Source organism: Pteropus alecto, unplaced genomic scaffold (assembly GCF_000325575.1).
Source record: "Pteropus alecto unplaced genomic scaffold, ASM32557v1 scaffold43, whole genome shotgun sequence".
Classification (NCBI taxonomy): Eukaryota; Metazoa; Chordata; class Mammalia; order Chiroptera; family Pteropodidae; genus Pteropus; species Pteropus alecto.
Window position 1 is genome coordinate 8,543,010 of NW_006435764.1, and position 17,555 is coordinate 8,560,564.

The 17,555-nt window shown below is 44.5% G+C and overlaps 1 protein-coding gene and 1 pseudogene across 1 annotated transcript in view; one reads left to right on the top strand and one right to left on the bottom strand.

The window, feature by feature from the left end:
- Positions 1–8,529, bottom strand: part of LOC102888980 (membrane-spanning 4-domains subfamily A member 8) — a 12,413-nt gene extending 3,884 nt beyond the window's left edge. The window contains exons 1-4 of the mRNA XM_025046309.1: positions 8,311–8,529; positions 5,973–6,092; positions 2,344–2,403; positions 1,326–1,454 (exon numbers count right to left, since the gene is read on the bottom strand). Of these exons, the coding sequence (XP_024902077.1) occupies positions 1,326–1,454; positions 2,344–2,403; positions 5,973–6,092; positions 8,311–8,529 (528 nt within the window). The remainder of the gene's footprint in view (positions 1–1,325; positions 1,455–2,343; positions 2,404–5,972; positions 6,093–8,310) is intronic.
- LOC112479324 lies at positions 6,653–6,771 on the top strand (annotated as a pseudogene).
- Positions 8,530–17,555: the final 9,026 nt, after the last annotated feature.

The following is a 17,555-nucleotide window of genomic DNA, read 5'->3' on the forward strand; positions in this document are numbered from 1 at the left end:
GAGAAGAGAGCGACCGGGGTGGGTGGATGAGACCCGCCTCAGAGCGGAGCCTGGAAGCCACACACCGTCCGTTCGCCGAAGAGAAAGACGATCGGGGACCTTGAGTGGAGGAGGATTTTGGAGGAGGGAGGCTGGGAATACGGTGAGCGTGGGCTCCAGGGAGATGGCGAGAGTCGAGAATTGGAGACCGCGAGCGTACACAATTCCTTTAAGGATTTTTCTGCAGAGAGGACCAGAGAAATGGGATAGTGGCTGACGCAGGACGGAGAGAAGGTTTGCTTGTTCGTTCTTTTAAGACGAAAGAAACGAAAGCGTGTGTAGATGCCGGTGGAAACGCTTGAGAGAAGAGGGGACATCGATGTAGAAGTGGGGTGGGGCAAGGGGGAGCAGAGAATTTAGAGTGACGACCTCGAGTGGGCGGGCTCTGTTGTGCAGATGGAGAGATTGGGTTTATTGGGACTCATCTACAGCTACACTTTTCAATGTGGCAGTTGCGAGTCCCCTGTGGCCGATGAGGACTTGAGGTTGGCTAATCCCACATTTAGATGTGCTGTTAAATGCAAAATGAACACCGATATGTCAAAGGTGTGACACCCAAGACGCAAAATACTGAGTTAACCAATTTTTACATGAATTACATATTGAAATAATATTTTGGATCTATTGGGTTAAATAAAATGTATTATAAAAATTAATTTCATTTGTTTCATATGACGACTAGAAAATTTAAAATCACATATGTGGCTCACATTACATTTCTAGTGGACTCTGCTGGTCTATAGCACAAGATGGCAAATTATGGTCTGTGGGCCAAGTCTTCTCTGCTGCTTATTTTTGTAAATAAAGTTTTATCAGAACACAGCCACGCCCATTCATTTACATATTTTCTCTGGCTGCTTTCCTACCACAGGATAGGGTTCAACAGTCGCAACAGAGACCAAGTGGCCTGCAAAAGCTTAAATATTTCCTCTCTGGCCCTTTGCAGAAAAGCTTTGCTGACCGCTTTGTCTAGAGTAGAGAGCAGGAAGGCAAGCATGTGAGCAGAGGCGAGGGTTGGTGGGTATGGGAGCATTCTATGTATAACTGCATTTAATCCTCTCAATGGTGTCATGAGGTAGGTACTGTTTTATGAAAGCAGAAACTACGACTGAGAGAAGTCACGTACTTAGAGCATCACAGCAGTAAAACTGCTGGTCAGGGACTTTAAACTCTGCTTCGATTCTGCTGGCGCTACCCGCAGTGCCTGGTGGTCAAGCCCTTTTCAGTGATTGTATAAACTAGCTAACCTGGAACCCAGCGGAGCGATGGCTGAGAGAGATACTCACCAAACTCCAGTGGATATAGTAGTCAGTGTAGACATATAGGGAGTTGATACTCATGTCTATGATGAAGAATATCATTCCTGTCACAGAATAGATTACACTGACGATGTTGAAGCCCAAGCTGCACTTCACCTGAAGAAGACATGGTAAGAAGGTCAGGGTAAGAGAGGAAAACTATTGTCACCGAGATAAGCAGAGACTCAACGAGTGTTCCTTCACGTGAATCCCCCGGAACCCTGGTTCTGCAGCAAATAGAGAGAGACGTTCTGTGCAAAAAAGGTTTGGGAATAAATGAACTTTGAAAAAAACCTGGGTTGAACAAAGTTAAAACAGCCTTTGGTGCAGGACTTCTCAGAGCCTTTAACACGGATTATGGGTCTTCATAGAATCTTGTGGGACAAATGCTCCCAAAAATAACCTTTGGAGATTTTCAAATCAATCTCATCTGGTGGAGGGACCTGGTAGTCCTGGGGCTCCTTGCTTAAGACCACCTGCTTGTGAGAGAAACAAAGGTACTTTCTCGGATCATTGCTAGGGGATCACAAAGCTTGGTCCACGTTGACATGCAAAGTTGGTTGGCTGGATTCCTTAGGGAAGCTGGTGCCCGAGGCTCCTTTGGCTTCACCGCAGGAATGGCTGGAGGCCAGCTCTGTGGGCTGCAGCTACTCACAGTGCCCTGCCCTGCCGGAGGGCTGCCCTGGACCCCCTGGCAGCTTCGTGCCTCCTCCAGGAAGAGCCTCTTAGAAAAGCTATTGTCTCTCTGTCTCCACACTCTGATGCCTTAACTAAGGTGTAGCTGTGTTGACCCTCTTTCTCCTGAATCCTCCGGACTCTTTCCTACTTGTGACTCTGGCCACGTTCACATGGTCCTCTACGTGAGTATGAGTGAGCGTGGGTGTCAGTGCCCTGTGTCTGGTTATAAGTAGGTGCAAGGATGAGGGAAGGAAAGCTTTCTTTTCCCCCTTGGGTGTCTCTCCAGTAAGTCCCCAGCTGGGATAGCCTGTCTCAGGATGTGACTTACCAGGGAAGGAGATTTGGGCTGCTTTTCTGCTGACACCGAGAGGGATCCTGAAATGATAAACTGGTGCAGAAAAGAGGAAGTTTAGAAAGAAGTCAGAAGTTAGGGCCCCCATCTTCAGGCTTCCGTGATTCCGGTTACACACACCTTCCGTCACACATGCTGGACTTCTCGAGTGGGACTGCCAGCTCGACATGGGGAAAAGAACGAACGAGAACGAACGAAGGAATGAATGAGTTGTTTTGTACCACGTGCCAGAGATAGATATAGAATTCAGGATTCAGCTGACCTGGTTTTAAATTCTGGCTTGAGACTCATGTGATCTTGGAAAAGTTATTAATTTCTCTAGGTCTCTACTTCCTCGTCCGAAAAATAGAAAAAACAACAACAGCTATGCCTTGCTAAGAGTCATCACGGTGAGATAATTTGTGCCTCATGTCTGGAATTTGGCATATCTTGCACGTAGTAGATCACGTACATGGTAAATTACTCGAAGTTGCTTCTTTCCTTGTCTTGTATTTTCCCACATGCACATCTCGTTGGATTCTTGCGTTCACCTCAGGACTCAGGCATGGGACTCTGGGGGGAGAGAGGAGGAGTCCCCAGTCTCTCCTCTGCCCAACACCAGTCCTGGCCTGTCTACACATCTGGGCGAGCACCTTTCAGTTACTCGGAAAATCCTGCGTCTCTACAGTGCTGAACATCGACTACGAGGATGATGGGGCAGATTGCGCGCATTTATTTCAACACCGGCATTCTGCAGGCAGAGCGGCTGTCAGTGTAACTGGTCTGGGACCGTGCTGGTTACGGTTTAGTAAAAGCTTCACTGAGCGCTACGTGAGGTGCTGTTTGGACCTTGCCTTACTTAACTGCATGATGGCTTACCAAGCACTACTATTATTGCCATTGTACAGGTGGGCAGACTGAGGCTTAGAAATTTTAAATAATTCACCTAAGTCCACCTAGCAAATAGCAGAGCTGGGAATCAAATCCAGGTAGTTGACTCCGGATCCCACGTTCTTTTTTATTTTTGCAATGAATCGTGCTACATTTAGCTTTGATTTAAGACTTTTCCAATCATGTCACCCACGTCCTTAACCCGCGCCCTACACTCCCTCCCACTCACAGTAGATGCATGTGCCAGGGAGTGGAAATGGGTATTTATGATAAAAACTCATGCTGGCTGCCTATGGCTTCTAAGGGGAATGCCAGTTTTCCTACAAGTGGGAAAATAAATCTCAACCTCACGCCCTTCTGTTTATAGAGACTTGAAGAGAAAAGAAGGGAACAGAAGGCTGGACTTCCGATGTCCCCTCCGGTCTTTCTGAGGCCTTTCTGGTTGGAGGAGAACATGAATGAGCCTCAGAAAAGGAACAGATCGTCCTGGAGTCAAGAAGGCGACAAAGAGCAAAACTGTCCTGTAGGAAAAAGGAGGGAGAGTCACGAGGGCTGATGGGGGCCGAGCAATCTGGCGAAGGGAAGACGGCCAGCGGGGCCTTCGAGGCGCCGGGGCAGCCGCCGGGCACTTGAGAGTGTCCAAGAGAACCTAGCACCGAATAGCAGCTATTTTGTGGCTGTGGGGTTAACCCTCTCCATTGCCCCGAACTCCACTGAGGTCTGTCAGACAGACAGACACGGGAGCCTGTGGTCGAGGGGAGACATGGGGGCCGAGTTCCAAGTCTGGGTCTGTGTGGAACAGAGAGAAGAAGACCTCAGTCCTGGAAGATGAGACACAAATGGGAACGAGAGAGAGAGCGGCCACGGAGACCAGAACACGCCCAAGAACGGCCGCCATCTTGCAGAAGTTGCGTGTGGACGAGGGTGGGGATGGCTCCAGGCTATTTTGTTTAAATCTCACGGGATAGTGTGGCTTGACTGACATCCAGGTTACTCTGAGGTTTTGCTGCGTGTGAGAAAAGTTGCATTTGAGTCACAGGGAGGTGTGTGAGTCAAGAGGCAGACTGTGTAAGAGCAGAGAGAAAAAGGAGGAGGGGTGGAGAGGGGAGGACAAGGAGGTATTGTGTGTGTGTGTGAGTGTGTGTGAGTGTGAGTGTGTGTGAGAGTGTGAGTGTGTGAGTGTGTGAGTGCGTTTGTGCGTGTGAGTGTGTGTGCGTGCGTGTGAGTGTGTGTGAGTGCATGTGAGTGTGAGTGTGAGTGAGTGTGTGTGCATGAGTGTGTGTGCGTGTGAGTGTGTGCATGTGAGTGAGTGTGAGTGCGTGTGTGCGTGCGTGTGAGTGTGTGAGTGTGTGCGTGTGCGCGTGAGTGTGTGTGGAGGCAGGAGGACGCTAAGGAGAACACAGTGCAAAAGAATCATAGAGGCGGCGCATTGGAGAAGAGAACGGACCTGTGGTTCTTAACCTTTTATGGAGTCACGGATCACTCCGAGGGTCTGATGAAAGCTATGGACTTTTCCAGGAAACAAAACAAAACGAAACAAAACAAAAACAAAACACACCTAACATACCAAATATTTTGCCCACATGGGGACTCTGAAGCCCATCTGAGTCCCCGCTGCTTACTGACTGACCGTTCTATGTGTGGCTGGGCAGGCACTCTTCACCACAGGTGGGAGAGCTTTTCTGCTGAGGCTCAGGCTGCCGGCCTACCTTGGACACTTGAGGGCTATTCTGAACGCATCCTTTACAGGGGGGTGTTTTTGTGTAAATTAGAAAAGGTGCCACTTCTGGGTTGATGAACTAGAAGAAGTTTTCCTGACCTCTGAGTTGGGCGGGATAGAAAAGGGGGATGGCAGGCAGCTTGCAGGGCTGTCCCTTGGTGTTATGAGCTTAATTGTGTCCTTTCAAAATTCACCTTTTGAAGTCCTAAACCCCAGTACCTCCGAATGTGACCTTATAGACAGACAGTCCCTGACTTACGATGGTTCGACTTATGATTTTTCAACGTTACTATGGTATGAAAGCAATACGCATTCAGTCGAGACTGGATTTTGAGTTCTGCCCTTTCCCTGGGCTGGCGGTGTGCAGCAGGCTACTCTCCCGTGATGCTGGACAGCAGCAGCCAGCGGCAGCCAGCGGCAGCTCTAGGTCAGCCAGGCGACCCCGAAGGTAAACAAGCCATACTCTACAGTGTAGTATGAAATGCATTTTTGACATGATATTTTCAATTTACTGTGGGTTTATTGGGATGTAAACTCATCACACACTGAAGGGTGATGCATTTGTAGATAGGGCCTTTAAAGAGGGGGTTAACGTGATTAAGACGAAATGGGGTCACATGGGTGGGCCCTAATCCAACACAACTGGTGTTCGTATAAGAAGAGAGATTAGGATTAGGACACAGACACACGGAGGTCATGCGAAAATGCAAGGAAGAAGATGGGCGTCTACAAGCCAAGGAGAGAGGCCGCAGAAGAAATAACTGTGCTGACCCCTTGATCTTGGACTTCCAGCCTCCCGATCTGTGCGATAACAAACGTCTGCTGTTTAGCCACCCAGTCTGTGGTGGCCCAAGCTGACTTATAGGCTTGGTGACCGAGGCCTGAGCCGGAGTCACACCCTGCACGCTGTCTTGGCTGGAAAACTTCTGTGCCTAACGGCACAACTTGACGAGGTGGTCCTGAGTGCATTGACACTTTCTGGGAACTTGCTTGCAGAGTGACTCATGTTACTTACCCAGATGCCTCCCCAGAAGGGAAAGCCTTTGTAGAACGAGAAGGCTTGGTAGGACCTGAGGAGGGTCGCCATGACAAAGCCCAGGCCAATGTGTACCAGGCCTATCAGGATCTGGATGGCCTGCGGGAGGAGAGCCACAAGCTGAGACCTTTGTTTCTGAGGCTGGATCCGAAAAAACCCCCGCCCACCACCTTTGTGCCTCCTTGTAATTTTAATAAATCTTTTGTTTTTCTGGTCTAAAAAATAATATGGAAAATAAAAACATGAAACGAAAACTTCCTGTAATTTACTTCCACTCAGAGAAATCGACTGTTTAACCTTCCATTCTTATTTTCAAACATGCATCGATAATATGAAATAGGGCTCTGCATATTTGGCTTAGTATTTCATCATGAATAGGTCCCCGTGGTATTGAGCATTGCCCTGATTCCATTGTTTGGCTGTTCTATGAAGTAGTTGGAACAGACGTATCGGGCAGGTAAGATTGTTTTTTGTGTTTTCATATTATAAAATAACACTGCAATGAATATCCTTGTAGATAAGTCTTTGTGCTCATCTCTTATTTCTTTGGGATATTGTTACAGATTGAATTGTGTCTGACTCTACCCCATCGAATGAATATGCTTAAGTTCTAGCCCCTAGTCCCTGAGGAAGTGATATTATTTGAAAATAAGGTTGCAGTCTATGGCCATGCTACTCTGAACGAGCCCAATTCCGTCTGATCTCAGAAGCTAAGCAGGGTCAGGCCTGGTTAGTACTTGGATGGGAGACCACCTTGAAAGACCAGGTGCCGTAGGCGTAAAAAAGAAAAAAAAATAAAGGCTTGTAAACTGATAAGTTCCTTGCAATCTGTGAGGTCAACCAAGGGTTGCCTTGCCTGAAAAAAAAAAAAAAAAGAAAGAAAATAGGGTTGCAGCAGATATAATTAAGTAATACTGGAGTATTACCTAATGAGGTACATACTCCAGTATATATTGAGGTATACTGGAGTCAGGTGGTCCCTAATCCTGCGTGACTGCTGTCCTTTTAAAGAGAATACCCTATTAAGAGACACATGCACACTGGAGAATGCCAAGCTTGGAGTGATGCTGCCCACAAGGCACGAGCCGACCAGAAGCGGGGAGAGAGGCCTGGAACGCATCCTCCCCTAACGCCTTCAGAGGGAGCACGGACCCGTGGACACCTTGATTACAAACTTTTGGCCTCTAGAAGTGTGAGACAATAAATTTCTGTTGTTCTAAGCCACCCAAATTGTGGCACTTTGTTTTGGCAGCTCTACAAAACTAATATATATTCTCTCCCAAATGAGATATACATACATGTATACACATGTATGTATAAACACATCCATATACATGTATGTATATACTACAAACATGGCAGTGAACACAAATACATTATTTCTTTAAACCTGCACAAGTGGTGGTAAATTATACTGAATGTCCGCCCTTATTTTTTTCCCCATTAATGATATATCTTGGGGTTATGTCCATATTATTACATAAGGAGCTTTCTTTCTACATCCCCCCATTTCATTCTTTGGACGTATAATGTATTGATTTAAGCAGAATTATATTGACGGGGATTTTGGCTGTTTCTATTCTTTGGCTGTCACATACCAAGCTGAAATAAATAAGCTCACACATGTTTTTCGTGTGCACAGGCATACCTGCAGGACAAAGTCTCAGAGATGGAATTATCGGATATTTTTAAATTTGGCAAATACACGTTGCTCTCCATGCAGGCTGTCTCCGAGGACACTCCCACGAGCCATACATGGGAGCGGAGCTAGGGTCTGAGCTCCCGGCAGCCTGGGTCAGAACCCATGCTTGCCCTCATCAGGCCATGCAATGAAATGGGCCTCCCTCGTCCTCCTCAAGACAGCCTTTCGCCGGGGAGGGCGGAGGAAATCACCGCCAATTCTTATTTTGTTGATTGTCTAACCTGCTTCTGTTCTTACTGGATGAAGACTCCATTCGAACACATGGGGTTTAGACTCTACGGATCAGGGGACCCGCTTCTTTCCAGAGGCCACGTGGATCAGCGAGGATGCTGGCGACAGGACGAGTGTTCCAGTTTACTGCTTTGTTGTTGTTGTTGTTTTTGTCCTTGTCGCTTTTTTTTTCTCTTTTCTAAAATGCCTGAGTCAGAAAATACCAGGCGCCATACGGAGGCCCTGGCGAGGCCGCACAGCGGAGCTTTCTGATAAATCAGGGTCTGGCAAGGCCGGGGCAGCCCGACCCTCCTTGCGGGATCTAGAGTTTCTGTATTTCTAAATTTCGCCCCCCTCGGACTCCGGCCTTGTGGCCCCTGCCCTGCAGTGTGCAATCCCACTTACCCCTAGGACTTTGCCCTCTTTCAAGCCTCTCTGGTCAGGTCGCACACATGCGGATGGCTCCGGACCAGGAGGGTTTCCGGGAATTAGGTGGACTTGGGGTTGGTTCCATGGATACAGGGGTCCCTGAGACATGGCCCCCGGCATCGTGGGATACGGGTTTTGGGGTGCCGCCACAAACACAGAGTTGGCCGTGGGGCCTGCTGAAGTCATCGAATTCATGCTGCTAAAAAATAAATGCGATACAGTCACACTCGCACTAATGTTTACGTTGTAAAGGACTTTTGCTTTCGTTAACTCGTTTGAGCACCTTATCCCCCTATGAGATGATGAATCTCGTTTTAGAGATATTAGGACCAGTTACGGGGCAGTTACGAAGTGCCACGTGGTCACTGCTTTATAAATACATTTCTTTCAATCCTCACCCTTGCCCAGTTTTACAGATGAGAAAAAGCAAGTCCCAAACGAGTTAAGCCCTGCAGAGGGTAAGGGCCGTGTCTTTTTTTATTTTTGTATCTCTCGTCGTGCTCAGCTCGGTGCTTTTGCATACAGTAGCACTATCTGATAACGAAATTTCAGAGCCGGAAAGTCTCTTGGAGGATACCAAGCCCAATTCTCTGAATTTCTGAAAAAGGAAACTGAGGCTGGGAGAGTGGACGTGAATTCTCCAGGACTTCGTCATATAAATATCAGTGAAATGGAGGTCATTGACCTCAGAGAAGCCCATTGCCAGGACAGTATATATTCATTGGGTGTCTTAGGCTGCTCAATTTTCTCGGTTACTTTTGAATTCTGGTCTGGTTTTAAAATTCTCCTCTCTCTCTCTCTCCTTAAACAGACCCCCAGAAATGAGTACAATAAACCATGCCATGAGCTTTACCTCACATCCAGATTTTATCATTAGTCTCATTTGGTAGAAAAACTTTATCAGCATCCCTCAGTTATCCATAGTAACCATTAGATTAAGCATACTCACTTTGCTCTGCCAGCAGCTAAGTCTTTCTCGCTCCTCTTCCCAGTGCTTCGCTGTAGGCAACTTGCTTTTCTCGAGACAAGGGATGCACTGTGTTCAATAGGTTGGGTGATGCATTAAGAAAGATCCGAAGTCCTCTCCGCTTCCTCCTAGGTGCAGGCCAGGTTACCAGCTGCCCAAGGCTCAGCTTCCCCACCCATATGTACTTCCTGTTACATGCCAATTAAATGCAATTCAGTTGGGTAAGTATTTCATGGTATCTGTGCGCAGAAGAAAGTTGTGCTTGCTGCTCTGGGAGACACAGGAATGCGCTGGTCTCTCAGGGGCAAGGAGCATAGCTATGTCGCAAGACAGAAGGACATAAATGGCACAGGAGAGAAATAGGATCCCCGCAGGAGAACAGAGGAGAAACTGAGTTATTGGGTTTGAAGAGATTAGGGAAGACTTCGAACAGAAGGTGGAATTTCGAAATTGATAAACCACATGAGAAAAGGGGAGTCACAGCATGTGAAATGAGAATCGCAATCAACTTAAGTCTATTTTTTATCTAAGTCGGAGCCCGTAGAAAATCAGAAAACACTCGTGGGTGGGCATGTGAACCGCACAGGTACTGCTGTTCTAGGTCTTAAGTGTCTTGATTCACCTTTGCATTCTTATTGGCATACGATTGGCACTAAACCACTTTTAGTGAATAAACAGATGAAGCTGATGGGATGAACTTCGTGACATGATTAACAGAAAGAATATAATGACAGGCAGAGGGAATGGAGGAGGGTACAAGCGCGAAGGAGAGAAGGCGTAGGATATATTTTGGGTGTGGCGAATAGCGTTTGAAACATTTTGTGGGTGAAGGACACTGAAACAAACAAGGATGAAAAGGTAAATGGAGCCAAACCCTAAGTCTTTACTTATTTTTTTTTTTTGGTTTCAATTTCTGGACCTTTGTCCCTCAATTTTTAAGAGTTCTTTATATATCAGGGACGTTAGCTCTTCATCTGTGATATATTTTCTCCAAGTTTGACAATGTCTTTTGATTTTGTTTTTGCCGTTTGTTTCTTTTATTGTGCAAATTAAAAAACAATTTTTATATAGTAAAATTTATCAATTTTTCGCTACTGTTACAGACTGAACGTTTGTGGCCCCTCTCCCCTAATTCCTACGTTGAGACCTAATATCCCAGTGAGATGGTATTTGGAGAAGGGGCCTTTGGGAGGTGATTAGGTCATGAGGACGGGGTGCTCATAAATGGGATTAGTGTCCTTATAAAACACCCTAGGGAGCTCTCCTGTGCCTTCTGCCAGTGAAGACACAGCAAGATGGCCATCTGTGAACAAGGAAGTAGGCTTTTGCCAGACACCAAATCTGCTGGTGACTTGACCTTGAACTTTCCAGTTTTCAAACCTGTGAGAAATAAATGTGTGTTGTTTAGGCAACCCAGTCTATGGTATTTTTGTTACAGTAGCCCAAACAGGTTACTACAATTACCTACGGATTTTAAGCCATTATTAGAAAGCTCTTCCCAACAGTACGATTAAATAAGAATTTACCTGTGTTTTCTGTTTTCTTCTAATACTTGTACTTGTATAACACACACACACACACACACACACACACACACACACACTTTTAAAACTGATTCATAGGTAGTCTAAATCAGCTTTAAGTTTCTCCTCTGACAATATTTGGTGTTAAAATATACATTTTTTTCCTACCACAATGCTTCCTTTCCCCAAACTATTAATTTTGTTTTTATGAATAGTACAGTAGGTGATTTTACATTTTACATTTTTCATTCCTAATACATTTAGAGTTTATCCTTGGGTATAGTGTGCAATATGGATGTAATTTTATATTTTTCCAAAGACTATCTAGTCGGTCCTGCACCATTTATTAAACAGTCCATCTCTATTCCAGGGATTTGAAATGCCATCTTTACAACATGTTAAATTTCTATATGTATTTGGGACTAATTCTGGTCTTCCTCTTTTATTCCATTGGTCTATTATCTATCTATGTGTTAGTGTAATAATGCTGTAATTATAAAGGCTTCGTAGAGTGTTTTAATGTCAGATAGGGCTAGTTTCCCTTGGTAATTTTTTTCCTTTTTATTATTTTTTTCTGGTTATTCTTACATGTTTCTTTTTCCATATAAACTTGCCTTAATTTATAGACCTCCGTACACTAGCTTGGCAACGTTTTGAAAAGATGGTTCACGCAAACCAATCTGCATTGAAGGAAGTAATAAGAGGCATATGAATAGGGACTTATTGGTGACTAAACCCGAGTCCTTTGGAGACCAGCCTTAACTAAATATTGTAGAAGATAGAACTGTCCACCTTCGAAATGAGTTCTCATTAATGGTACCAACTTCCTGGGAGGAAGTGAAGACATATGGGAGAGGTCTGTTACCCAAATTTACTGTAGCAAATGCAACATACTCCCTTGGCCCACTCTGCAAGTCACTTTCAGTTTCCATAACTCCATATTTCCTGCCTCTCTCTTCCTGAGGATGCCGGGGTGTGGGCAGGCCAGATGCGCTGGGAACTTAATACCTCAGGAATTTTTCTTAACAAAGGAAAGGTGGTATTGCTGGATAATTACCGTAGCCTCTTTACTCCCCAGAGATATTAAGTTAGAAAGTCTTTGAAAAGACTGAGCCCAGTTCCCAGTTTCCCATAACAGGAACCCATTCACGAATGCTTACTTTATGGGCTTTCCTCCCTTCTTGGATCAAGTCGCCACCCTCTCAAGAATCAGTGTCTGCTTTTGTGGGAACCCAAAATAAGATCCTTATTGCCTTCGTTTTTGAAATAACTGCCAAGAATAAGAGAATATGAGTTTCTAAAGACGGAAACGGTTTAGGGAGGCCATATATCTAGTTTAATCCTCCCATCCCTCCAAATGATGGCATCCCTGCCAATGCCGGATGCTTCTAGGAGTGGAGGACTCGTTGCTACTCTAAGTTCTCTTTATACAGAAAAGTAGTGAATGGGTTATCATCCCCCTTTGACCTAGAGAGACATGAGTATTCCTAAAAGATTCAGTCCCTTGACACTGATGACACCCGCCCTGGGTATGCTGATGGCTTATGCATACTTTCGTGCAGTTTTGTATCACTGGGCAGTCTCAGAGTGTTTAATTGAAAGCAGACTGATGAAGAAACTGTTTATAGAAGATGTGGGCAGGGTCATGGGGACCAAAAGAGATGTCGACATACTTTGGAATTAATAATAGAAAAATGCCGTTCCTTTAAGAATTAAGGGATGAGGGGCACGAACCATGTTACTATAGTTACTATAGCAGCAGGCGCTGTAGCCAAGGATGTGAGCTGCCTAATGAGAGCTGAGGTCTTAGACCGGGGCAACTCGGCTACTGCCAAAACTGCAGCCAGAATAAAGGGAGAATGAACCCTGACTTCCCTCTCTGACTTCCAACTTTATTGGCTGAACACCGCCAGAAGGATCAGAACAAAGGATGGAGGTGATGCAGTCCACATAGGCTACAGAGTACAGGGTGCAGAACAGGGTAGGAAGGGCTGTGCTGGCTACGCGCCGCCCGCCTCTCCTGATCTCCTCTCCGTCTTTCTCCAGTCTATTTTGTCCCCGGGGACTGAGATTTATATGGATTTTATTAACAAGCACCCTTGCCCTCTGGCTTCCAATCGATTTCAAACAACAGCACACTCCGTTAGGAGACCGGAGGAAAGAAAGGGCAAATTACTTAGTCTCCCCGTTTCTTCCCTGTGCTGTTGCCAAGGGCTGGCCAGTCCCTTGACCAAAGAGTCACCACTCATGTTAGTGGTCCTTCCCACATGATTCTCTTCTTCTGAGATCTGGGGAACCACTTTTCACTTGCCTCTTCAAGCTTGGAGGATTATGATTTGCTTCTGCTCTTAACTTTGGGAGATGATTCTCTCACTTGTGATTTCTCTGCACCCTGACCACATTTTATAGAAAACTCCTGTGTTAAATGTCCCTCCAGGTTCTGCTCTTAACTTGTGATTTCTCTGCACCCTGACCACCTTTTATAGAAAACTCCTGTGTTAAATGTCCCTCCAGCTCCCATCTGAGCGCTCCATCTCAGTCTTACCTGTTACCTGACTGCTCTAAGGGCAGAAAATAGATCTGAATGGGCAAGTGGAGACACCTGTCTCTCTTACCCTGCGTCCAATAAAAGCAAACGTGACACCTATGACCCTATTTTTTATTTAAAGGAAGAACTTGGAGGCCTGAACACAGTAAATATATGACAACTTGTCATCCCCTGAGGAAGGCCTGGCTTATAGAGAGCTCACGACAACTGTGTGAATATGACACTTTTCTATCAAATGGATCTATTTTTCCACTTTCTCTCTGGAAAAGAAAGAGTGCATATAATCTTCAACTTGCTCAATAATTAAAATTTCACCGTGAGAGCAAGTTCTTTTTTCCTCTTGTGAAAGTTCTCGAGAATTGAGAGTTGGGAGCGCGGAATCCATGAAGATGTCAAGATGACAGTAGAGACTGTGGTCTTTTGATTCAAAGTATTATATCTGCAGGACCTGCATCTTTTCCAAGAAAAGAACATTGAAGAAAACCAAGGTGTATAGTGCTATATAGGTTTTGGTTTTAGAATTCTCAAATCTGAATGCTTACATTCCCCTGTCCACCAAATAAATGCAAGAGTTCCTTACCTCTAGTTCTAAGATGAAGATAGATTTGTGAGGGATGGGGAAGGAAACATTTCCTATAGAGGGAACTGGATGGCTGGTCCATCCTTGGAGAGCATGAAAGAATAAAGGCTGTAAAGTCTCCCAGAGCAGGGGAGCTGCGTTTCGATCAGTTTCAAGAAACTATTTAGCTCTTACATGCAAATATAAGGCAAAGGCTTTCAAAATCTCCTAAGAAGAAAAAGAAAAAGAAATTATATAAGAAAGTTTCTTCATGCTGGAATAAAATTAAAATATGGGTTCTGTAGTCACTGTCAACAGAGAGAGCCCTATAGAGAATTACACTCTGTAATTTATACAAATATGTTAAATAAGTTAAAAAATTGGTTGTGAGATGACTGAATCTTGTAATGATTTTCTACTTGGAAAAGATACCTCCCAAGTGAAAACCTAAATAGCAAAGCTGTAGTTTAAAAGTAAAGATTATACTTCCAAATTGTAAAATAAAATAATATGTAAATATTATATGGAATGACAGTTTAAACAGGATTCAGTTTTTAAAAGCATAACCCCCCTTATTTGCCTAACAATTTTTTTTTAAAGAAAAAGAGACCATTTAACCTTGTGTATGATGGTCTCAGTTTCTCTGCCTACTTATAACATAAAGAACAAAAACTTGCAAATTGACGACAAACTAACAATTAGTAATCATAAAGATGAGATTAAAAAAATAAGACAAATATATACAGATGACTGCAGTACATTCTTTTTTTTTATTGAGCTCAGTTTTATTACATGAAATATTAGGTTACATAGTTAATTCAATTTTTTCATATTCTTGAAAACAACAATGGACTTTCTCTTGCCCTGTTAACTCCCAAAGATATTCTTCATTTAGAATGCTTTCCTTCCTATGGATTCATTCTTTCTTTGTATGGAAGCACGAGAAACCCTACTGTTAAATGCTCAGTGGTCTCAGGGGAATCCAGATGCCCCCGTGGCTTCTAACAGCTCAGTCTATATTTATTGAATTCTTTAAAAAAAATTTTACTTTGCAGTTATAGTTGACATAGAATATTATCTTAGTTTAGGTGTACAACATCGTGATTAGACATTTATTTACCGTATGGAGCGATCACTCCGATAAGTCTAGTACCCACCTGACAGCATACATAGTTATTATAATATTATCGATTCTATTTCCTATGCTGTAATTTACACCCCTGTGACTAATTTTAGAACTGGCAATTTGTACTTCTTAATCCCCTATCGAATTCTCCATAAGCTAACATTTCTGGAACCATTCACTCCCAGCTGAGAAACATAGTGTTTACATTACGAAGGAGGAAATTATTGCATAGTTAATGCGGGGAACAACTTTACTTCCTCTTTTATAATGAGGTGCTGGTTCACCTGACCGTGGAGATGAACAAGTCCCACGATCTGCTCTCTGCAAGCTGGAGACCCAGGAAACAGGCAAGCTGGCGGAGTAGGCCGAAGCTTGAGAACCAGAGAGCTGCTGGCGTAGGTGCCAGCCCCAGTCTGAAGGCCTGAGACCCAGCAGTGAGACAAACAGCCAGGGAGAGAGCCAATTCGACTTTCCTCTGTTTTTGTTTTATTCAAGCCCTCGATGGACTGAATGACACACACCCGAATCGAGAGGGCCATCTCCTTTACACCGTTCACTAATTCAAGTGCCAGTCGCTTCTGGAAACAGGCTCCTGGACAAACCCAGCGATTATGTTTAACCAGCTATGGGAGCCGCCGGTGGCCCGCTCAAGGTGACACAAAGAATTAACCATCACAGATGACAATAATATAAAGTATTTTTAATGCAATCTTTGTTATTGTTGTTTTTTTTTTTAAATTAGGTAAAATTAAATGAGCTCCCTGTATTTCATGTGTTTATTCTAATTTAATAATAATTGACTATGTAATGAGTGTCTTAGGTCTCTTCTGTTAAATATTTGCATGAGATAGTTACACATGTAAACTGATGTTGTTGTGCTGTTTTGGTGACTTAAATGCCACAAGCGGCATTGCCTTTTCTTCTATTATTTTACATAGTGAATCGCTCTTGGTGAAGTCCCAAGTAAAGCAAAGTACGCTGGCAACTATGCTGCTGGAAACTGATATAGATAGGATAAGGCCCTATAATGAAAATTATTCATTAGGTTCTGGGCTCAGATTATCATAGATAGGTTTATTTGTGTGCGTGTGAATGTCTGGTGGGACATTCCAAAGCCACGAGAAACAATTCAGCTTTGTTTAGGAACACCCAGAACATTCAGGAAGTCTAGCATCCCTGTGTCTGTTCTCTAAATGCTTTCAGTGACTCATCACCTCTTTACTCACTGTGACAGACAGTAACATGCTCCTAAATCCCCAGAAATCCCCCTATGAGATGGTTCCGTCTTTGTCAAAGAATTGCTGTGCTGTGCCTTTTCTGGACGAGCGGAAGCACACCCACATGCAAGAACCGACACCATGACAGGCAGCAAAACCCTGCTAAAAAGACTATCACCCTAGGTATGGAATATCCTTTTCCGTTCGTAATAATCGAGGTGCACATTTTATAGGAAGATGCTAAAGGAAGTCTGTAAAACTCCAGAGACTCATCCATGCCTTCAACTGAGCATATCATCTGAGATCAGTGGGGACAGTAAAGTGTGCCAATGGAGCTAAAGGAGCCAGTCAGAATACGAGCAGAATGTGCGCTGAAGAGTCTAGAGGTTCTGTCGTAAATCTTAGGAGCACGAGAGCTCCAGCAAAGACAACAATCGAAGTCTTCCCACATGACATGATGAGCAGGCATGTGGGACTGTGGTTAGTCCTCTGGTGGCCGCCCACTGGCCGGAATTCATGTGTTAGAAAATGTTGTGTGAGTTATCACAAAATGTTAGTTAAGTTTGCCAGTGCATTCCGATTTTTTTCAGGAGTACCTATTTATGTAAAGAATCATAACCATCGGGGTAGTGCTTACCCCTGTGGGAAGACTTGACTGGGAAAGGGCACACAGGTGCATGCAATGGCATTGGTGATGTTTGGTTCTTGTAGTGAGTGGAGGTGAGTGGATGGTTCTTCCATTATAATGTTTCAGTTTTGGTTATTAAAACGTTCTCATTTAGGCTCTTAAGGCTCAGGACTGACCTTGGTAAGCCTTCAATTTCAAGTGTGAATCAAAGTTTACCTCCTGCCTTTATTCAGGGTGAGCCCATCTCTTGGCTCCAAGGGATCAGTGGGATGGTTGGCGTGAGGGCTGGGGGTGGGCTCCCTCTCCCTTCTCTCCTTTGTTTGCGGTGTGCGTGCCAAGGTGATACCTGAAACATGACTGTTCACGAGAAGTGACTGTTTTTCTTGCTTGCTGTGAATGTTGCTCCCTATGTGGATAACCCCATGACAGGACATGGTCCTCCCTCTGTAGATATGGGTCCGTGGAGGCCTCTACCGGCCACAGTAAAGAGCCACTTGATTCTGAGCAGTTCTCTTAGGCGTTAGTAGCTCTTTACAGCTTGGCCTCATCTTCTTGCTGACCCTTGACTGGTAGCATTTTGCTGAAGTGCTTTGATATGCATGGCTGTCCGAGCTACAGGAATTCCCAGGGAACCCAAGGCTTCCAGTCTCATC